This window comes from Sinocyclocheilus anshuiensis, unplaced genomic scaffold (assembly GCF_001515605.1).
Source record: "Sinocyclocheilus anshuiensis isolate Anshui unplaced genomic scaffold, SAMN03320099.WGS_v1.1 scaffold930, whole genome shotgun sequence".
NCBI classification, from domain to species: Eukaryota; Metazoa; Chordata; class Actinopteri; order Cypriniformes; family Cyprinidae; genus Sinocyclocheilus; species Sinocyclocheilus anshuiensis.
In genome coordinates, this window is record NW_015539900.1 from 827,240 (window position 1) to 851,008 (window position 23,769).

The 23,769-nt window shown below is 36.5% G+C and overlaps 2 protein-coding genes across 2 annotated transcripts in view; both read left to right on the plus strand.

The window, feature by feature from the left end:
* Nucleotides 1-13,457, plus strand: part of LOC107686038 (E3 ubiquitin-protein ligase MARCH6) — a 23,133-nt gene extending 9,676 nt beyond the window's left edge. The window contains exons 17-26 of the mRNA XM_016482851.1: nucleotides 120-220; nucleotides 3,330-3,467; nucleotides 3,995-4,199; nucleotides 4,316-4,385; nucleotides 5,163-5,344; nucleotides 5,724-5,858; nucleotides 8,170-8,259; nucleotides 8,374-8,506; nucleotides 12,352-12,487; nucleotides 13,079-13,457. Of these exons, the coding sequence (XP_016338337.1) occupies nucleotides 120-220; nucleotides 3,330-3,467; nucleotides 3,995-4,199; nucleotides 4,316-4,385; nucleotides 5,163-5,344; nucleotides 5,724-5,858; nucleotides 8,170-8,259; nucleotides 8,374-8,506; nucleotides 12,352-12,487; nucleotides 13,079-13,166 (1,278 nt within the window). The 3' untranslated portion in view covers nucleotides 13,167-13,457. The remainder of the gene's footprint in view (nucleotides 1-119; nucleotides 221-3,329; nucleotides 3,468-3,994; nucleotides 4,200-4,315; nucleotides 4,386-5,162; nucleotides 5,345-5,723; nucleotides 5,859-8,169; nucleotides 8,260-8,373; nucleotides 8,507-12,351; nucleotides 12,488-13,078) is intronic.
* Nucleotides 13,458-17,818: 4,361 nt separating this feature from the next.
* LOC107686083 (ankyrin repeat domain-containing protein 33B-like) overlaps nucleotides 17,819-23,769 on the plus strand; it is a 10,764-nt gene continuing 4,813 nt past the window's right edge. The window contains exon 1 of the mRNA XM_016482920.1: nucleotides 17,819-18,532. Within this exon, the coding sequence (XP_016338406.1) occupies nucleotides 18,086-18,532 (447 nt within the window). The 5' untranslated portion in view covers nucleotides 17,819-18,085. The remainder of the gene's footprint in view (nucleotides 18,533-23,769) is intronic.

Below are 23,769 nucleotides of genomic sequence, written 5' to 3' on the forward strand. Positions count from 1 at the left end.
TTTTTTTTTTTCCATCTCTTTTTTTTTCCCCCCCCCACGCCCCCCCCCCCCCCCCTTTAGTGCTCAGTACTTTTCTGTTTTCCATGTTCTTAAATGAAAAGGTTTTTCTCTCTTTTCAGGTTGTATTTGGCTCAATCGTTCTTCTCATGTTGTGGCTTCCTATCCGGATAATCAAACACATCTTCCCTTCATTTCTTCCCTACAATGTGATGCTTTACAGGTAAATAAAATGTATTTCCATCTCATTGTCATAAAGTCCTAAAGCTTAATATTCCTTGAGATAATTGCCTAAACTTTGTGTAAAGATTCAGAGCTTGAGGACAAGGTGCTTTTGCTTGTTTTACTGTGTAAATCCTGTCAAAGATTACAACCAGAGGAAGCAAAGTTCTCTCTCTCTGTGACTTCATGGTTACAAGGGCCCATAAATGTGAAGTGCTAATTACTGTGGTCATGGCTAGGGATATGCCGGTATCAAATTTTCATGTTGCGATTAATTGCTAATGCTTTTATCACGGTGTGCGGTATTATCACGGTATTGACATTTAGTTTTAAAAAGTGCTGTCATAATACAGTATAACAGGTTTAATAACTTTTTTTCTTATAACAAAAATAACTGAACATTTAAATGCAATAAAGCAATACAGAAAAATGTATAAAGTTAAAAGTTTTACACAGATTAAAGTGCAAAAGAATGATAAAGACCAATAAAGTGCCCACGATAACAATATCGTGCATATTCATTACCGTGATATACCGCATTACCGAATACCGGCACAAGTATAGTCATGGCAGACCTTTGCTTCATTACCTAATAGGTTGTTTGCACATGACGTCACTGATGACCTGCGAAATGCAGCTGGAGGGCAGGAAGTGATTTTTCTCTGTAGGAATCACTAGCAGAAACTAAAAATTCCTGTGTTTTGCGTTGTTTATGGATGCTCAAATTGGCCAAACCGAGAAACCACAAGGAGCTTTTATCGTGTACGAAAAGACACTCATATGAGGGGATCTCTCTTCAACCACCACGCTATTACAAGAGAAAGGTATTTATAATCACAACATATGTTGGACGTTATCCATATGTTATGAAGAGGAGCGATTTTTAAACTAAATTGAAATACTTGCCTGCCATATATTGAGGCAGTGGATATAGGCTAAGCAACTATTTCGAAAGTGAATACCGTATTTATATGAGGGATGTGGAATATGTCACTCCTGAAACTTTGCTGCATGTAAGTTACAGGGTATGTGGCTGTTGGTCCTGTTAGCAGCACGTAAAACAAAACTTTTATTCAAATTCTCTTAATATATTATTATATCTTATATTAATCATTTGCACACACGAGCATTATCCGGCTCTGCTCCTCCCGACCGCAGACGCAGGTTTACAAGCCACTTTTTCCTGCGTTTTTCAGTCAATTTCTTGACTTTTTCCCCCTTATGAACAACACATTTTCGTACAGGATAAAAGCTCCTTGTGGTTTCTCCGTTTTGTCGATTTGAGCATCCATAAACAACGCAAAACACAGGCATTTTGAGTTTTGTTAGTCATTTCTATGGAGAAAAATCACTTCCTGCCCTCCAGCTGCATTTCGCGCGTCATCAGAATCACGTGATTGCAAACCACCTATGAGTGTAAGGACTCTGTAGTGTCAGGTGGGCCTGTTGCATCATTTGGCAGGTGTGTTACACCTGATGTCATCATTCACAGCAGAGCATTACTACAGTCTGATCTTGCAGAGAGCTATTAATGTAATGTCCACAACAATAATGCCATAGAAAGTCTCCTCACTCTGTGTTTGTGTAGAGTATTTTTCCCTATGTAACCCTGTTGTCCTCTCAGCAGTGTTGAGCTTTACAATCATCACTAGGAGAGTACTTTGAATAGCTGTAGTGTTTGTTAGGGCACTGACTCGGACTTCTGCTGAAAGAGGCCATCTTTCACGTGTTGGGGGCTTTTAAATATTGTTTGAATGACTGAGAAAGCTAATGTTTGAACTTCCAAACCCATATGAAGATGTTTGGACAAAAACAGAGAAAATATCTTATGTAGTCATGCATTTATGGGTCATAAGGGTGAATACATGATGTCAGAATGTTCATTTATTGGTGAACTATCCCTTTAATGTTTTTTTGTTTTAACACTACATAACGCCCTGTTCTCTCCCGGTTCACTAATTGATGTCCTGTTGTTTAACTCCTCGGGTTAACTCAAATATATGAGTTTTTAGAACACCGGTTTTCAATTTATGTGTAGAATAAAGGGCTGTTCACACCAAGGACGATAACTATATCGATAATTATAACTGCGAAGTTTTAATAATTTTGGGGAATGGGGAAGTGCACACCACAACTATTATTATAATGTACAATATAGTTAGAATAACTTTCATAATGATTTTTTTTCATGCTGATAAATGATAAAAACTTTGACAGTCTATCAGAATTGGCTAACTTTAAAAGGCTTGAGTATTTTAAAGCAGAAAACGACACAATGTCAGTGTGTGCTTAAAGTAAATAAATAGAATGTTCGTTCATTCTTCATTGATGTGGCGCTAATAGTTATTGTTATGAACAGGCCTTAAAGGGGTCCTATTATGCTTTTTCACTTTTTCAACTTTAGTTAGTCTGTAATGTTGCTGTTTGAGCATAAAAAAAGATCTGCAAAGTTACAAAGCTCAAAGTCCACTTCAAAAGGGGATATTTTATTTAACAGAAATCACTTTTCAAAAACTACAACGAACGACTCGTTTGGACTACAAAAATCAAGACTTTGTAAAAGAGCATAATAGGACCCCTTTAAAGTCTGTGGTTAAGCATTATTTGAAGAAAGTTCCACATTTGGTTCTAAAACATAAATGACATGGTTATTTTTAAATCGTTGTGCTTTAAAAGCATATTGTTCTGTAGTTGCTACAGAATGACTACTACGGTACTTAGATAAATTACACAACAGTAAGTTCATGCACACACTAAAGGGGCAGTAGTGTTGGCTTTATATACATTTAAAATGTTCATATTAGTATTCAAGAATTGAAAGGATGAAATAAAATGAGCTTGTCTGGGAGTCACAGTGTGAAATTGTTATTTAAAGAGGACCAAAAGGGTGGTATAAGGCCTGGAAAAATGCTACAGATCTGATTAGATGACTCCCAGGCCATTTTATTCTAAAAACAAATGAGATGTTCCATAGGGAACTTGTGGAGGTTTAACATTATGGGCGGCAAATATGACAAATTGATGTCATGCTCTATTGCTAAGTGAGAAGAGTGATACCAGTAGTTTATATACAAATGTAATGACTTCCTCTCCCTGTCTCTCTCTTTCAGCGACGCTCCAGTGAGTGAGCTGTCTCTGGAGTTGCTTTTGTTGCAGGTTGTTCTTCCTGCTCTGTTGGAACAGGGACATACACGGCAGTGGCTCAAAGGTCTGGTGCGAGCGTGGACCGTGACCGCTGGCTACTTGCTGTGAGTCTCACACACATTTACCCTGTTGCTCATTACTTCCGTTAACCTCATGGACTGAAATGACTTTTTCTGGTTTTCTCTGTGTTAAAAAAACCTGTCACTGGAACTGAAATTTGTGTTAGGGTAGCACAATCATGACAAATCATATCTGTCGAATATTTCCGTTGATGTTACAATAACAATCATTAGTTTTGATTCAATAGCTCTTGGATTCAAATGTATTTTATGTGGTATTTTTATGCCCATTTTATTCCATTATAATCAATGAATTCTGTCACTTCAGTGTGCAACTGTTTGAGCCGTGCAGTTCAGCTTGAGTTCATGTGTACAGAGTTCTGCACTTTCACAAATGCTCCTGTTAAAGCTGTCCACATTGTGGAATAAATCTCTAATTTACATTATGCCTACACCTTGATTTTAATAGGAGGGTTTAGTTCACCTTTTTTTTAATCTCTTTCTTGAATTTCTTGAATCTTGAAGCTCTAATGATAATCTCAATCAACGCTACGTTGTGCCACACCTTTCAGAGACTTGCACTCTTACTTGCTGGGAGACCAGGAAGACAATGAGAACAACGGCAACCAGCAAGCCAACAACAACAACCAGCAGGCCCGAAACAACGCCATTCCTGTGGTGGGAGAAGGGCTGCACGCTGCCCACCAGGCCATACTGCAGCAGGGGGGCCCAGTAGGCTTTCAGCCCTATCACCGGCCCATAAAATTCCCTCTAAGGGTACTCCCAACTCTGTCCAGTTGACTTTTATATTGCTGTGAATGTCGAGTTTGTGAATCTGATTTTCAGATTGAGGGTCTTTAATGTTTATTTTTCTCTTTTGGCCCCCTTTATAGATTGTGTTGCTGATATTGTTCATGTGTGTGACGCTGCTTTTGGCCAGTTTGGTGTGTCTCACATTACCAGGTGAGAGTCCAACAAATTGGGATCTTATCATTTGCTCACCCTCATATTGCTTTATAGAACATAAATGAAATAGAAGTTTAAAGAATTGTGCTGGTGGCATTGAGCTTTCAATATTCAAAAAGGATTCAAAAGCAGTTTAAGTGGTCAGCCAATTAAATTTCAAAGCTTGTGTTAATCAAAGCTATCATGCAACTTTGCCAGATTTAAAGCACAATAGTCTTATGGGCCATTTTAATGGTGTTTTAAAGCTGTTTTTAAAGTTTGAATATTCAGTCCCTGTTCCTTGTAATTTCATGTAAAACAATGACCCACACAGTCTTGGAAATGTAGGTTACACTTTATTTTAAAGGGTCTTTGTTACAGTATACTTACATTTAAGTACTGAGTAATAAGAATATAGGTCCCAATAGGGTTAGGATTAGGTTTTGGTTTATGGTTAGTTGCATGTAATTATCCATCATTTTGCTAGTATTACTTACTACAGTAAATACATGTAGTATGTAACAAGGACACTGTAAAATAAAGTGTTATTGAAATTTCTCCTTTTGTGCTCCATGGAATAATAACAATTTATATTCCTTATTATTTTTGTTAAAAGAAAATGCAGCCTTGATGAGCATAATAGACTATTACTTTAATGTTTAAAAATATTAAAATGCTGTTATTAAATGATATTTTCCTTAAAACCTTTATTTATTTATTTCTATACTGATCCGTATGCTTTCAAAGAGAGAGAGAGCATAGAAAAGTTTGTCTCACTGTCTGTGTTTGTCACAGTGTTCACTGGACGCTGGCTGATGTCCTTCTGGACAGGCAGTGCTAAGATCCATGAGCTGTACACTGCAGCGTGTGGGCTGTATGTGTGCTGGCTCTCCATCAGAGCGATCACAGTGCTGCTGGCCTGGATGCCTCAGGGGCGGAGAGTCATCCTGCTCAAGGTTCAGGAGTGGACCCTCATGGTACTGAATGCAGTGGTTTCATTGTGGCTTAAAAGGAATGGAAAAAAGAGAGGAATAGATTAGGATTTTGGGTAGGGCTGGGTATCGATTCAGATGTTCCAATTCGATTCGATTTCGATTTTCAAGCTCTCGATTCGATTTCGATTTTTGATTCGATATTCGATTTTTGCTTTCAATTCTCGATTCGATTTGACTATGAATGAATATAGATTTAATACAAATCCTATATTTATAAAAAATGAAAATTTTTTTTGCCCAGCCCTAATTTTGGGGTTATTTTACTGCAACATACATGACTTAAAAACTATTGATTACATACAAAGGAGCCAAAGACAGATGATTCCATAATGAGCCGTGTTGCTGATTTGTGTGAACTCAGATTTTGAAGACACTGATTGTGGCTGTGCTGTTGGCTGGAGTGATCCCTCTGCTCTTGGGACTGCTGTTCGAGCTGGTGATTGTAGCTCCTCTCAGAGTGCCGCTGGATCAGACGCCGCTGTTCTACCCCTGGCAGGTAAAGCACCAATAGGAGTCCTGCTCTTAAAGGCACAGTTCACCCAGAATAGAACAGATGTATGATTTACTCACCTTTATGTTTTTCTAGACCCCTATGACCCCTTTCTTCCGTGGTACACAAAAAACGCTAATTGTAAAGAATATTCTATCTGCTTTTTTCCATGTAATGAAAGTAAATTAGGACTGGGGCTATCAAGCTCCACAATAACACATCCCACCATTAAAGGGGTCCTATTATGCTTTTTCACTTTTTCAACTTTAGTTAGTCTGTAATGTTGCTAGGTGAGTTTTTATCAAGGTTGGAGCAATGCTCTGCAGGACTGTGGCTCTTCATCACCGAAGTTGGCCACCCTGACTATTATGGCACTTTTCCACTGCACGGTATGGCTCGGTACGGTTTACTTTTGGGGGGTTTTCCACTGGGTACAGTACCTGGTACTTTTTTTTTGGTACCACCTCGCTTGAGGTTCCAAGTGAACCGTACCGCTACCAAAACGTGACGTGTAAAATCTGCTGATCACGGATTGGCCGGAGAGAATCGTCACTATCGTCACTGAACTTGCGACACAAACACGAAAGAACCGCTAGATTTAAATCAGCACAGCCAGCAAAGGATCAAACACAACTGTTTTGAACGAGCGCACATTTTTTAACAAAAAAATGTGGCTATTTCGTCTGTTGAGGAAGCACAGACGCTCCTCTCGTTGATAGCAGAGGAGCGGATCCAGCGAGAGCCTTATGGGGCGACGTGGAATGAAAAAGTTTTTCAGGAGTCACGGCAGTAGAGGCGGCGCAGCTAACGACATGTGAATAATCCCGCCCACTCTAAAGCGATACTAAACTGCAGTGGAAACGCAAACCGAGCCGTGCCGAGCTGAGTCGTACCACGCAGTGGAAAAGCGCAATATGAGAGCCTGTTCTAGTACACCTCCAAAACAAAATCAAGACTTTGTAGAAAAGCATAATAGCACCCCTTTAAAGTATCAAAAGCAGTATATATGACATAGTTGACATTTTTTCACACTGCATGTTAGAACCAATGGCTTTCAAGGGATATATTTTTTATTTTATTTTTAAAGACAAATTAATTTAAAATAGTGCTGGGCATTAATCGCAGCCAAAATTATTATTTTTTTGTGCAAAATATATATGTGTACTGTGTATATTTATTATGTATATATAAATACACACACATGCATGTATATATTTAAGAAAAATACGTTATGTTTATATGTTCAATATGTTTATATATAATATGAATTATATGAATATAAATATATACATGTAAATATTTTCAAAATATATACTGTATGTGTGTGGCTTTACATATCCATAATAAATATACACAGTTCACACAAACTTTTATGGTAACACTTTATTTTAAGGACCTATTCTCACTATTAACTAGTTGTTTATTAGCATGCATATTGCTTGCATATTGGCTGTTTATTAGTATTTATAATCCACATATAAATGCCTCATTCTGCATGACCATATTTTAGATCCCTTAATCCTACCCCATACCTAAAATTAACAACTACCTTACTCTAACTAGTAATAAGCATTAAGCATATTTAATAAGCAATAAGCATATTTTGGATGCAATTAATCATTGCCCAGCACTAATTTGAAATCATAAGGGTGAATAAATTACAAACTTTGAGTATGTCATTTATTGAACATCACCCGAGAAAATGTTGATGGTCACAATGTATTTTTTCTCAATTAAGACGCCCCCTGTGTGTTAAAGGCATACTCCACCCAAATATGAAAATTCTCTCACTATTTACTCACCCTCATGCTGTCTTAAAAGTATATGACTTCAGAAGAAAACAAAGCTGCTTGCATTGCATGGACTCATAGAGATTAATTCTTTTTCTAAAAGTCTTTGAATTAATCTGAAGAAATATTCATCTGGGACAGCATGAGGGTAAGGAAATGATGAGAGAATTTTCTGTTCTTTAGTGTTGTGAGTTCTTTATACACAAATAGTTTAAAAATAACCTTGACTTAGCAACTGTATTCTCATCTGACATGTCCACTGTGTGTCAGTTTTTATCTGACCCAGCTTTTGTTTTTGTGCCGTGCACTGTTCTCTGTTTGAGCTAATGAGCTGTGTCACTGATGTACCGGAAAACAGATTTTGGTTGGATTTACTCCAGTAGCAGGCAGTTTTTCAACAGACTCCTTTTGCCCGACTAATCTAATCCATCCTGTTTGGAGAACTTAATTTCCACAGGCGCTAAGTGGGGCACAGAGGTATGGCTGTGTCAGTGGTATTGACTCTTATTTTTCTCTGTATTGTTAAGGACTGGGCTTTAGGAGTGCTGCATGCCAAAATCATTGCTGCCATCACCCTCATGGGTCCCCAGTGGTGGTTGAAGACCGTTATTGAGCAGGTTAGTGGCTGCGGTGACTATCGTTTGTTCATGATCTCTGTGGTGCTGTTAAGGGTCTAGATGCTTGACTATAGATGGGTACACTCACTAACTGAATGATTTACTGCTTTTCAGGTGTATGCCAATGGAATCAGGAACATTGACCTTCATTTCATCATCAGGAAGCTGGCGGCCCCGGTCATTGCTGTACTACTGCTTTCTCTCTGCATCCCCTATGTGATTGCTGTAGGCATCGTCCCCCTTCTAGGTGGGTAGAAACAATGCTGGTGTTAGTCAAAGCTCTCAGTTTCTCAGAACATGTTTGTATTAGGCTTAGTTGTATTTAGTGTAAATTTAACTTTTATCTGTCATAGTTTTCAAAAGTCTGATGCTGTAATTGGTCAATCAAAAACCTTAATGTTTTTATGCCAGAAAAATGTGTCTCTGGTTTAATGCTAAAATATGAAATCAAATAATTACATATATTTTCAACCGTAAAGTTGAACTATATTAATTATAAATGTGAGGGTTTTTAGAGAGGTTTATATATAAAAAAAACATTGACGGAATTGACTGTATAACATGGAATGTCATGAAATTTGCCAAAATTTGGATGGATAAATCAAAAGTAGGTCAGTACACTTAAATCAATATGCGATATTGTCTAATGTTGATGAATATTAAGCCGCTTAAATATGAATCCTGCATGTCTAACGACATGTGAATAATCCCGCCCACTCTAAAGCGATACTAAACTGCAGTGGAAACGCAAACCGAGCCGTGCCGAGCTGAGTCGTACCACGCAGTGGAAAAGCGCAATATGAGAGCCTGTTCTAGTACACCTCCAAAACAAAATCAAGACTTTGTAGAAAAGCATAATAGCACCCCTTTAAAGTATCAAAAGCAGTATATATGACATAGTTGACATTTTTTCACACTGCATGTTAGAACCAATGGCTTTCAAGGGATATATTTTTTATTTTATTTTTAAAGACAAATTAATTTAAAATAGTGCTGGGCATTAATCGCAGCCAAAATTATTATTTTTTTGTGCAAAATATATATGTGTACTGTGTATATTTATTATGTATATATAAATACACACACATGCATGTATATATTTAAGAAAAATACGTTATGTTTATATGTTCAATATGTTTATATATAATATGAATTATATGAATATAAATATATACATGTAAATATTTTCAAAATATATACTGTATGTGTGTGGCTTTACATATCCATAATAAATATACACAGTTCACACAAACTTTTATGGTAACACTTTATTTTAAGGACCTATTCTCACTATTAACTAGTTGTTTATTAGCATGCATATTGCTTGCATATTGGCTGTTTATTAGTATTTATAATCCACATATAAATGCCTCATTCTGCATGACCATATTTTAGATCCCTTAATCCTACCCCATACCTAAAATTAACAACTACCTTACTCTAACTAGTAATAAGCATTAAGCATATTTAATAAGCAATAAGCATATTTTGGATGCAATTAATCATTGCCCAGCACTAATTTGAAATCATAAGGGTGAATAAATTACAAACTTTGAGTATGTCATTTATTGAACATCACCCGAGAAAATGTTGATGGTCACAATGTATTTTTTCTCAATTAAGACGCCCCCTGTGTGTTAAAGGCATACTCCACCCAAATATGAAAATTCTCTCACTATTTACTCACCCTCATGCTGTCTTAAAAGTATATGACTTCAGAAGAAAACAAAGCTGCTTGCATTGCATGGACTCATAGAGATTAATTCTTTTTCTAAAAGTCTTTGAATTAATCTGAAGAAATATTCATCTGGGACAGCATGAGGGTAAGGAAATGATGAGAGAATTTTCTGTTCTTTAGTGTTGTGAGTTCTTTATACACAAATAGTTTAAAAATAACCTTGACTTAGCAACTGTATTCTCATCTGACATGTCCACTGTGTGTCAGTTTTTATCTGACCCAGCTTTTGTTTTTGTGCCGTGCACTGTTCTCTGTTTGAGCTAATGAGCTGTGTCACTGATGTACCGGAAAACAGATTTTGGTTGGATTTACTCCAGTAGCAGGCAGTTTTTCAACAGACTCCTTTTGCCCGACTAATCTAATCCATCCTGTTTGGAGAACTTAATTTCCACAGGCGCTAAGTGGGGCACAGAGGTATGGCTGTGTCAGTGGTATTGACTCTTATTTTTCTCTGTATTGTTAAGGACTGGGCTTTAGGAGTGCTGCATGCCAAAATCATTGCTGCCATCACCCTCATGGGTCCCCAGTGGTGGTTGAAGACCGTTATTGAGCAGGTTAGTGGCTGCGGTGACTATCGTTTGTTCATGATCTCTGTGGTGCTGTTAAGGGTCTAGATGCTTGACTATAGATGGGTACACTCACTAACTGAATGATTTACTGCTTTTCAGGTGTATGCCAATGGAATCAGGAACATTGACCTTCATTTCATCATCAGGAAGCTGGCGGCCCCGGTCATTGCTGTACTACTGCTTTCTCTCTGCATCCCCTATGTGATTGCTGTAGGCATCGTCCCCCTTCTAGGTGGGTAGAAACAATGCTGGTGTTAGTCAAAGCTCTCAGTTTCTCAGAACATGTTTGTATTAGGCTTAGTTGTATTTAGTGTAAATTTAACTTTTATCTGTCATAGTTTTCAAAAGTCTGATGCTGTAATTGGTCAATCAAAAACCTTAATGTTTTTATGCCAGAAAAATGTGTCTCTGGTTTAATGCTAAAATATGAAATCAAATAATTACATATATTTTCAACCGTAAAGTTGAACTATATTAATTATAAATGTGAGGGTTTTTAGAGAGGTTTATATATAAAAAAAACATTGACGGAATTGACTGTATAACATGGAATGTCATGAAATTTGCCAAAATTTGGATGGATAAATCAAAAGTAGGTCAGTACACTTAAATCAATATGCGATATTGTCTAATGTTGATGAATATTAAGCCGCTTAAATATGAATCCTGCATGTCTCTGTGTGAATGAATGGCGCAGACAGTGTTTTCAGCCTCTGCCGCCTCAATATATGAGTACATGAACACATAAACATAATCTCCAGAGGTGCTCTGAGAGTCACTTCATGAGAATTTTAGCATTTGTTTTGAGAAAAACTACTGCCATTTCATATACAAACAGAAGCCTAAAGGTCTTTACAGCAACCTGTCAAAATAAAAGTTTGGTTTAACTTGAAGTAACTGTGACAGAAACATATTACTTAATGTAATGGTAATATTACTACTACTAATACAATTATTATTAAAACATAATTTTTAAGGAATATTTACAAGAAAATGTATTTACCAGAATTTATTTAGCAGAAAAATGTAAATACACAACACAGAATTTGGTGAAAATAAAACTGATTTGATAGTCCCTTATATATAGTAAGTTCTTTGATTGCTTTCATCCTGGACATCACATAATTGTCATTGAAGTTGGACTTTGTTTGATTCTCATCTTTTAGAAGAGGTTTTAGCACTCATTCGAGTGGCTTCATCATGAGGAGATTTGAATGGTCTTCAATCAAAGAGGACAAAGTCCAGTTGTAACAGCTGCATTGTAAATGACTACTTGAGCTTTTTAAGTGCAAAAATTCAGATGAAATCTGAATAGTTAGGTGCCCTTCATACTGCATATGGGAGTTGTATAGTGACATTTAAGATTCCAATAAATACCTGTTTGTTCGTGTCGGGACACTTCCAACTCTCTTTGTGGCTCAATAAAGAGCAAATCACCATCGTTCTGCTATATATGTTCACATATACTGACTCATTTCGGTTAGTGCACCACTGAAAGCATTCTGGCTGTGTCAGTGGCTGTTGTGGGAGTAGTGTGGTAAAATTAGCTCATCACCGGCTGTGCTACCGAACATTAGGGATATCTTACATGCCTTAAGAAGGCCAGGTGTGTTCTCAAGGACCTCAGTCACCCAAAATAGAACTCTCTTTCTGCCTGAAATCGTAATTAAACAGTCAAAAACCATCATGTATCTTAAGACATGTTTTTCTTGCAGAGGTTTACTCTCATGTTACAATACTTTAGCACAGTTATCCATTCTAACCAGCTCTTGTCTCTCTGAATAGGGGTCACTATGGAGATGCAGAATCTGGTGCAGAGGAGAATCTACCCCTTCCTTCTGATGGTAGTGGTACTGATGGGTATCCTCTTTTTCCAAATCCGACAATTCAAGCGCCTTTATGAGCACATCAAGAATGACAAGTGAGTCTTGAACAGGATTTTGAAATTAACTACTTTCTTAAGAGTCAATACTTGCCAATACAAATGCCTAGTGGATTTGATTTTCAGAGATGTTTTTGTACCTTGAGAGAATTTTCAATAATGTGCCACCCATTTGCTCTACCATTCAAAGATTTGGGGACAGATTTTGTTTTATAAAAATAAATTAATACTTTTACTCAGCAAGGATGCAATAAAATTATCAAAATTGATAGCAAAGACATTTATAATTTTATAAAAGATTTCTATTTCAAATAACTTTTTATTGATTAAAGAATCCTGGAAAAATGTAAGTAACATGATCAGTTATGGCTATTACCTAAAAATCATACCTAGTAAATATGATTCAATTTTAATATAATACAACTAATATAATATGGCATATATATCATTAGATTGCTTGATACATAAAAACTTGCATTTTCGATATTTGGGGCATTTTTTATCATTTTTAATAGAATTTATGTCCCACTTTTGAATAAGAATCAAGTCTGTCACTTCACACTTTACTGATAAGCTTGTTTATCTAGGTTTTGTGTTGATTTGTGTTTTGTTCTTTTTTCATCCATGCAGGTACCTTGTTGGACAGAGACTTGTGAACTATGAACGAAAAGCTGGCAAGCCCAGCACTACCACACACAGCAGTTCAGTGCAGGAGTAAAGAGCTTGGGATTGCTTTGGAGTCACTGTTTTTGTGTGCGAGTGAGCGAGCATGTGTGCGCATGCGCGAATGACTGAACAACCTTCCTCTCCTGCTCCCTCTGTGTGCGTCCGTACATCCAGCATGTCCACTAAGACTCAAAAAACTGACCGCTGGCCTCTCTGACCCTGCCAGCAAAAAGGGGCGAAAGAGTCCTGTGCATAAACGGGGTGAAAGAGTGAATCCCTACAGCCAGCCAACCGTGGATTAAAAAGAATGTCTCGCTCCTAAAAAGAAAAAAAAAACAGAAAAAAAAGATTAAGTATGTGTATTAATTTATTAAATCTAGTTGTTACCTTATTTGTGGAGATTTGTTCGTGGCAAGACTCGACCTACATGGTTCCTTTCATCACCCTCATGGAGAGGCAAGTCAGACTCCAGGGATGAAAAGTCTCAACGTCTGGGTCATATAATGGAGCTGGACTGTCACATTAGTACCTTTTTGTTTATTAGGTTTAAATTTTCAATGAAATATGATCTTGAAGTTTTTGAATGAGAGGGTCTTGTTTGATTTGATGCTTTCGGTAGTGTGTCTTACCTTCATTTCTCGATGCTTTAACCTCCCTAATTTTATGTGCAGACCAGAAGCGGATGGAGGCGGATTTAACGGTTACGTCACACCCATCTGCTTCCTGTCATGTGGAAAAGAGGGAATTTCGTTTCACCAACAGTTCGTGTGCGACTGTTGTTGACCAATTCTAAGAAGCACAGAGTCGGTATCTAGCAGCCGAAGCGTAGTTTGACGGTAGAGTTTATGGCTCACAGTGAGTCGCGAATCTGATCTCTGCCTGCTAGCTCGGTGTTCAACTCTGAAAAATTATTTCCAGTAGCTTAGAAGACCGTTTAGAGTGCTAGTTGAGTCAGTGGTTGAGCTAGCATATTTGTTTGCTGTTCAAGTTGATATCGACCGTTGTATGTCTGTCTCGTGCTCAGCATGGCCTAGCAACACTTTCTCATAGATGTAACTCTGGCACGTACACAGGTTGTTGCACTTTTTTTAATTTAAGAAAGCGTCTTTTAAGAGCAGCGATGGTTCGGAAACCCTTTAGACCAAATTTTAAGTCCTTACGCATATGGGAGCTCACTAAAATTCGTTAAACTGATCAAATTTTCAGCCGAAATGTGGTTTATGATTCTTGCATCGGTCCGGTAGAAGAGTTTCATGTCTGTAGGTAAGGAGGAGATCCTCAACACATTTGTAAATAAATAATGTACCTTTTCGATTGTTCGTAGCAGAGTATGTTTTTCTCCATTTCAAATTTGCTGCGTCTGTTACAGATTCACGATTCACCGAAGAATTAGTCTCAGACGGCTTTAGAGATAGTGTTAATCAGCGCTGAGATTCTATAAGTGACCTTATAGTATCTTATTACACTGAAACTGGATACTGTATGCTTCTCGATAGCTTGTGCTCCTCTGAAAGGCAAATGTTCTATTTTTATATGTGCAACTAGTGACACCGTTTTCATGTTTGCTCAGCCATTGATTTGATTTCCTCTGAAGTTTTCTGAGGTCAGCTAGAATCCAGGTAAAGTGTCTGGTTTACTAAGCCTTTTCCTTTTCATCGCATGTTTGTGTGAAGTATTCAGTATTCTGAATGTTTTCAAACCTCCTCCTAGGAGGCTCTCGCTGTAACAATTACATCCTCATAATGGCAGACAAATTTTTTTTTTGTTGTTGAAAACTTTTATTACAAATATTAAATCACAAAGTGTAGTACTTACGGTGCTTTGTGTCTTTAATCAAACTTATCATTCGTGTGCTTATTTTCATGCAGTTCACTGACCAAGTGAATTAGAAATTTAATAATACAAAAGATTACTGTCAGTGTAATATAAGGATGTTTAGTATACAAATGACTTTTAAAGCATGTTTGATGTATCACAATAATACGTTTTGGAACATCTGACTTTATAAGACTGATTATTCACTCAAAGCTAATAAACCGGTTGGATGTTTGTGGTACAAAAACAACAAAATGCAGAAAAAGCTACTAATTGCACAATTCATTCTGAACATACATTTAGAACAGGACAATTCCTGTAAGCATGTAGAGTAATAGCATCAACCTTACCAAGGTTTTCAACTCTTTTAGCAAATTTCTTATGAGCCAAACTGCTTTCTGGCTAAATATGCTTTAATCCCGTTAAACGTTTAAAAGAATAGTTCACCCAAAAAATGAAAAACTGCTGATTTTACTCACCCTCAGGCTATCTAAGATGTAGATGAGATTTTCTTCATCAACAGATTTGGAGAAATTTTGAAGCATTACATCACTTGCTTACCAATGGATCCTCTGCAGTGAATGGGTGCCGTCAGAATGAGAGTCCAAACAGCTGATCAAAGCATCACAATCTTCACAAGTAATGCACGTCTCCAGTCTGAAATTAACATCTTGAGAAACACAAATCTATGTGTTTGAAAGAAGAAGAAAAAACTATAATTAAGACATTTCACTTTAAGTCATTGCTTCCAGCCAAAATAATCCATAACAATGCTTCCTCCAGTGAAAAAGTTGTCTACTGTCATTACTTTTTTTGACTTTTTGCTTGTAAACTGCTTGATCTGTGCATATTTCTCTCTTCGTTTTAACGAAATGAATTTTTCACTTGTGAAAGCAATATTTTGTAGGTCTGTAGGCTTATATTTTAGCTGTAAGCGATCATTTAAAATTAAAACACTTTAATTATGGACAAACATACAGCTTTTCACTTCACAAAATGTTAATTGAGGATTGGAGACTGGATTACTTGTGGATTATTGTGATGTGCAGACAGTGAACAAGTGATGTAATGCTAAAGTTCTCAAAATTTGATCTGACAAAGAAGCAAACTCAAACATCTTGGATGGCCTGAGGTTTCATGAAGAAACAACATTAAGTTGAATTTAAGTTGAAAAACTACTGGGACTCTTCTTGCTTTCTGTTTGCTTGCCATGGTTTCTTATTATTATATCACACTAATTTGTTTGATGTGGCCATTTGACATTTTGTTAGCTGAATTTCTTGTCATACTGTATATGTTGTTGGCAAGATGTACAGTTCATTTGTTTTCCTACCGAATTTCTTTTTACACCGTAAAATAAAAGTAAATGTTTTCGTAAACACAAGCATGTCAGTGACCAGTATATAATCGAGATGCTCAATCAAAGTTCATGACCTTCAGCCTTAATGTTTATTGTGGGTTAGTCATAATCTCTCACAGTGTACAGTTGTGTAATAGATGTGTCATGTCTAAACTACACAATGAGCTGCCTTTAGTAAGCCACAATATTAAGTTGTACAGGTCTTATGAATCAGTGTTGTTACTGTTAACTAAAACTATTCAAATGGTTTTCATTAATTAAAATGCACTCTAAAAAAATCTGTAAACATAGGGCACAATATACTGTATAATTTGAAGGAGTTTTTCTGTATTTTTTTTTACAAGTGTTTTACCAGTATTTTGAATTTTACACTTCTTTGCATTGTGTTTTAGAGTTAACCGAAATGTCCGTAAAATTATTGGATAATGTCCCGTGTAATGATCTGCCAGTACTCTTTCTGTTATTTTACGGATTTATTTTTTACAGTGTATAAATACTGGATGAAGAATGTAATTAGAAATGTTGCCTTGGTAACTAACAGAAATAAAATGTTTAAGTACTAAAACTACTAAGACTAAAACTGAAATGACAAAAGCAAAAAATGACTAAAGCAAACTAAAAAAAAAAAATAAAATGTGTATGTGCTTATTTTTTATTTGAAATGTAAATTATTTCCATATTCCTCAATGATTCAACTCAAATGATCCTGTTGCCTTTTGTGAAGATATTAAAGTGGCCACAGGCAGGTTAAGCCAGTGGAACATTTTTCTTGGATAATTTACCCAAAACGGCCTCTAGGATGTGCTGTTTCTGATGTTCTGTGTCCAGAAATATCAGTACAAAACATGTCTTTATACATCATCCCAAAGCCACATAATCCATGGATTGTAGGTAGAAAGCAGCAGTCTTAATGCAGCCTAAAACATTGAAAGTGACAGTCTGTGTAGGTATGTTTGTTATCATTTTTTAGGAACACAAATGAGAGAACAGCTTATCCACAGCGGCATGTTATTTCTGCTGCATCCAATTAACCTTCCTCTAATCCAGTGGTTTGTGGAGCCAGCAGTGGATCGTGGTCAAATACAGGCTATCAAAGTGTGGAAAGTCACTCTAGATGTGCATGTGAGTATCAAAGTCGGCTAAAAATAGAAGCGATAAGAGTAATAGTGGTACACAGCAGTACAACTGATACAAAAGTCCTCAGTGGACAAACAGGCATCAGCTGTGTTGAGTGCTGTTATGCTCATTCTTGGATGCATATTTGTGTTGCATCAGTTGGGAAATATACTGCATTGATTCCTCAGACAGTAAGATTACTGTTCAGCACATGTAACTGTGAAAGGGGAGGGAGGAGTAGAGAGAGAGAGAGACAGAAAGAGACTAAAGGGATTAGGAGGCTTCTCTCAAAACAGTGCCCATGAAAGTCAGAGCATTTTTCGATGGAAGTCCTTCATCTTCATTTTGAACTATTGGTGAATTCTCTAACAAGAGACAGATTGGATCACAGAGCAAGTCAAGTGAAGAAAAAATGGGATAGTTTAGGTAAAAAAAAAAACGATGGTTCAGTATGTATATGATAATCAGAAACCAAGGCTGGACTTAAGTACAACCGGTTCTTGAAGAGCAGAAGATATGATATCTAAAAGATCTTTAACTTCTGGTTCCAGTGTTTTTCTTCGCTTCATGCTATTACTTGCATCGAGAACTGGTTTTTAGGATTACCATTCACTATGTGACAGACTCATTCTGGATCCGACACGATTTTTGCTTTTGTGTTCCACCTGTTGGATAGTTAAATGGTGCTAATAACTCAGAATGGTGTTGCAGGAGGTGTACTTCTGGTCAAAGATCACCAACACGGCACCGGCCACAACCGAGCGAGAGGCTGGAACAATGAGGAGTCCTCCATACAAAGCTCCACTTTTGTGGAGCCTACAGAGGACTCTTATTATGCAGATGATGAAGACCACCATCCTTATGATGATGATGACGATGATGACGTCTACCAAGAATTTGAGGAGTTGGACTTTTCAGAACTACCAGATACCAAGAGCATTGCATCAGAAGATTCCTTCTACCCACCTGATGATTCGCTCAACTTTGAAAAATGTCAGGATCCTGAGAGCCCCGAGCCAATCACCTTCTTTAAAGCATGCTGCTCTAACAATGCCATCATCATCAAAATCATGATTAGACAAGGTGTGACGGAGGAGGAGGTACGAGAGATGGACAAAAATAACCGAGTAAGTTTTGCTATGGTTGTGAAATGTATATTTTCTGTGCCACCAAACTTGAATGTAAAAAAGATTATTTTCAAACAGGTTTCCCAAACCCTGCCATTAGTCAGACAAACTCACACCACTGGTTGAATCAATGCTGTTAGTCAGGATTCTCATAAACAGAACAATGTTTTTAAAGTGCCTCAGTGTTGAAAGTCAAGCTCTACAGCTACAAATGCATATTAGGCTGAGATAAGTGTATTTTAAAAAAATAAGCTTTAAATATTGTGTTGATCTTTAATTTTGTATTATATTTTATTTGCAAGAGTATAGACAGGTTCAAACACCAGTTTTCACTGAATATCAAGCCTCACATTTGGCTCAAAGACAGCTCTGAATATATTTAAGTGGTCTTAAAAGGTAAAAATATCTAGTGAGTTTGTCTTTGGTTTAGCACCACAGGTTGAAACATTATCAGTCATAAGAATTGCTTTGAGTTTTCTGAATATTGGAACAATGAACATTAATTTCCAGAATCCATTCAATCAAACCTTGTGTTTAAAGATTACATTCTTGACTGGCAAAAGGCCTTTCACTCCCCTTAGCTCGGAGAAGCTTACAGTTATGACAATGTTGGTGATAACAGTGTCATGTTTATGCAAGGCTATTATCATATCAAAGAGTCTTTAAGCATGCATGATCCACGCAGTGCTCCTCGGGGAATGAGCTCATGCGCTGAGGCTGTCTCCCTCCTCCATAAATATCGACATTGTGCTGAAGTGAGGCTGAGACTTTCATCTGTACATAAATATGACATTAAAAGCACAGTCTATAAGGAAAGAAATCTGGCTTGGATGGCAACTCTTAGCAAAACGTGCCTTCTTGACACATGGTGGAATTGTGTTGAGTCTATAAATATTAGATCGTAGTGATGTTTTCATTGACATGACACCCACCACATAGTCAATATATGTAGATGGAATGGTCTTTAAGTCCAGGAGTTTACAAATTGCTGTCCAGGGGCCTGCAAGCTGGTGCTAAGGGGTCTGTGGAAAAGTTCAGAGATAAAATAAAACAAATAAATGAATACAGGATATTAATAGAAAATAAAGAATTTCACATTATATTGTAATCCTTGTGCTTTCTTAATAATGTAATCATGAGATTAAACACAATTCAATTAAAAACCTTCATAGAAAGTAAAATGTATTAAAATTTGTTTAGAAATTATAGGCTATATGTTAATACTTTACACATATTGATATTTTATTTGTTTTACCCAGTATGAGTGTGACTTTATACATTAAAATATAGAGTGGCCTTTATATTTTTGGGAAGAGGGTCCCTCTCAAGGGAATCATCACATTCTGTGGCATCAAAAAGTTTGAAACCCCTATAAAGATAAAGTAATATTAAATAAAATAAATGGATAAATAAATAACATGAAAAAACAAAAAAATGTTTTCTTGGCAAATGCATGATATAAGTTGAATTACTAAAATTATATGAAATATATATGAATTAAAGCTAAATAGAATAAAGCAAAACTATTAAAACAAAGCACAAAATTACTAAAAGTGAAAATGAAAACAAACTATTAAAATAAAAGCTAATACAAGATATTAATAAATACTATAAAATACAGCTAAAATAACACTGATCTAGGGCTAAATGGGATTATATATTCACAAAAGATTCAATAGATTTCTAAGTCAAATCTTTGTCTTGACTTGATGTCCAGTAGTGATGATCTCCAGCTGACAGCTCTTGGGTCTGCACCCAGCCAGCTAAGCGTTTTGTTTGTTTGTTTTATTTGACTAAATTTAAAACATAATACAAAAAAAGTCCAGAAAGACTGATTTATACACATTTCAAAACTGTCGAGGATAAAATACACAAAAAAGCCTTTGGCTTATTTCCATTGTGGTCCTTGGTATTAAAAAAAAAAATGGACGAACAAATCATAAATGGAGTGCTATCCACATCAAGTTCAGAAACTCACCACACAAACTTCAAAACATCAATGATAAAACAACCATTTTTTAACTTCTTCTAAAAATACTATCAACTTGTATCTCTTGAATACGCCCAGGTAATTTATTCCAAGCAACACAGCTAGTATATAAAAAATATTTTTTTCCCATTTCACTCTTAAACCTACAAGGATATACAGTATATCATTACTACTCACCCTTGTAGAATAACAGTGGACCTCTTTTACAAATACATAATATTCCAACAGATACTTTGGAACCATTTTCTTTAATATCTTAAACACCATCACCAGTTTTTAAAAAAAAAGTTACCCTTTTTTGACTTTTAAAAAACAAATTTTCCTATAATGTTCATCTCGCAAATGCATCAGTGGATGTACTTTCAAAATAACCCTACACATCTTATTTTGAGCAGTCTGCAATTTATGTTTTAATTTTTTGAAATACCGCTATACCAAAAAACTGCAGCATAATCAAAGTGTGACTGCACTAATGCACCAGCCAACATTTTTAAAGTTTCAGTATCTAAGAAAGCCGCCTGTCTTGCTAAAAATGTTATTCATTACACATTTTTGAATGAGCTAAATCTTTTCTCCTGTCAAATTACAAAACACAACCCAAATATTTTACTTCTCGTTTAGATGTAATAATTTGATATCCAACCTTTACCTCTAATCTAAAGCATTTTTTTTTTTTTCAATTTAGCAGCCGAGCCAAATAATACAACTTCAGTTTTCCCCAAATGTAAAGACAGTTTATTATGGCAAAACCATTTGGAGGCCCCTTCAATCTCTCTACTTAATTCATTTTCAATATTTTCCTTCCTCTCATGAGACACAATTATTGCTGCATCATAAAAGCATTTATTTGAACAGGCCATTTTTACATAACATATAATAAAAAAAGTAAAGGACCTAATACACTCCGTTGCGGAACCCCTTATGAAATGGTCAAACAAATGGGACAGACAGGTCAAACAGATGGGAGTTTGGATTGCAGTCCAAGATGCAGCCCAAGCAGATCGTAATCATGCCTGAGCTTTTAAAAGGCTCTCGAAGATGACAAAATACTGCTTCGACAGGGATTTTTTTTCTGCATGTCATATGAGGAGAGAAACCCTAATTTGTCCATTAAGCGCAGAACTTATAATGTAAGCATAATTTCACTCAAAGGAGTCTGGCTGTAGGCCATAAAAGCCTAAATTTGAATCCGCCAAACATTGTCATGCTAAATTATATGCGAGAATTGAGATGACTTCCTTCCTCAATGAATCATTTGAACTGAAATTGCATTGACTACTGCTAAACGGGTCTGTCTTGCTGAAAATAGAGCTATAATAAATGAAGCATCACCTATTGCCCCCCTCCTTTGTGCCTCCACAGTCACTGAGACCATGTCGGTATTGAAAAAGATAGTTTGCCGTACTTTGCCGCCTGGTACAAGCATTGAATTGGTTAATAAACATCTTATTTAACTATTCATCGTTGTTGAATGACGCTCTATCTAGGACTGTACGCTTGGTCTATGACTCACTCTTAGCTCAGACAGTGCAGTTTGAAAACTCAATGTTCTGAACGCAAACAGAAACAACACATGCATAGAAACGAATGGTTACTCACAGACAGACAGAAAAACACTTGTTTTCCCCAAAGCAGAAGACTCTGTGGCAGTAAAAGACATGTAGTCGTCTTTTAAGATTCTACGACCCATTTGCATGTAAATGTTTCCTAACTAACACAAGCCCTGATCATTTGTTTAATACAAATTTTATTCTACAGCCATTAGTACAGGGGAAAGTATATGTGCTGCACAGTTAAACAGCACCATTAAGTGCTAATATTTAATGATCCTGTTTATCAGTCTCGGGAACGATCAACCTGTTTGCAGCGCTGATAATTAAAACAGAAAAATTGAAGGTTTTTGGTTGAGGAATCCTGCTGTCTGTGGGGATGCACATCCAATAGCTTAAAGTTTTAGATTTCACCTTGAAGTTTGTATTCACCTTCACTGTTGAACTCCTGTTAATCGCAGGAGGGGGAGCTTTAGGAGGTTAGAGAGGCTTTCCTTTACAATCATCTTATGACAGCGTGACATTTCGCTTCCCTGTAAGACTGTGTTGTGTAATCTGATATGATCCCTATGAAGTGTCACTGGGATCCACCACTAGGTAGAAATTGTTACATCTCATATAGTACTGGCTATGGCCTGCAATAACTTTTAAAACTGATCTATATATTTAAAAAATAATAATAATAATAAAAAATAAAAAACATTAATATTTGCAAGGGAGCCTTGGTGACTAAGAGAGAGACAGACAATGCGTCCTAAATTGTGTTAAAAAAATCTTTTTTTTCCCCCTTAGCTACACATCGATTGCATTATAGCAACAATCATATTCAGTTTCTTGATATTCTGGAGTTAAGAACCATAAATGCCAGCAGACAAGCGCTCTGAGCCCAGAGGGAACTCCATACTAAATCTTAGCTAGTGGTCTTTATGGGGCTTACCATCTGCCTGTAGTGCTCTATCTTTATCACTCACAATCTGGAGACGCACAAGAAAACCAAACTGCTCTGTACTACTCAAGTAATGCCTCTGACCTCATACATTTGTTTTTATTTCCTCGTAACCCTCACTCATCTGCAGGGGCGCCGCTAGCAATTTTGGGCCCTATGAAAGAATATGAGGTTGGGCCCCCTACTGCACCAAACATACACTATATTGCCCAAAGTATTGCCCCCCCCCCTTCTAATGAACAGGTTTGACTACTTTAATAATTTCCATGAGTACAAATCTTAATGTTTAAGCATATAATGATATTCTATGGAATTGTGTTTCTAATTTTATACCAATAGTTTGAACAGAACCCTTTTCTATTCTAACACAACAATGCCTCTGTGTATAAGGCAAGGTAAAAAAAAAGATTGATTCAGTCAATGCGGAAGAACTCGACAGGTCTGCATAAAGCCAAGTCCTAATCCCAGCTGAACACCTCTGGTGTGACTTTAAATGCAAACCTTGAGCCAAAAACTCATCACCAAACACTAATTTCTGCTCATGGAAATTACTAAAATAGTCAAACCTGTTCATTAGAAGGGGGTGTCCCAATACTTTTGGCAATATAGTGTACAAGCCAACCTAGATATTCAAAATCTTTGTCTGCAATTTAATAATATTGACCTATTACTTTTGCTTATTGCTTTTGACCATTAGGTATCAGTAACATAATTCATTCAGAACCTGTTTTATGGACATAGACTTTCTGTA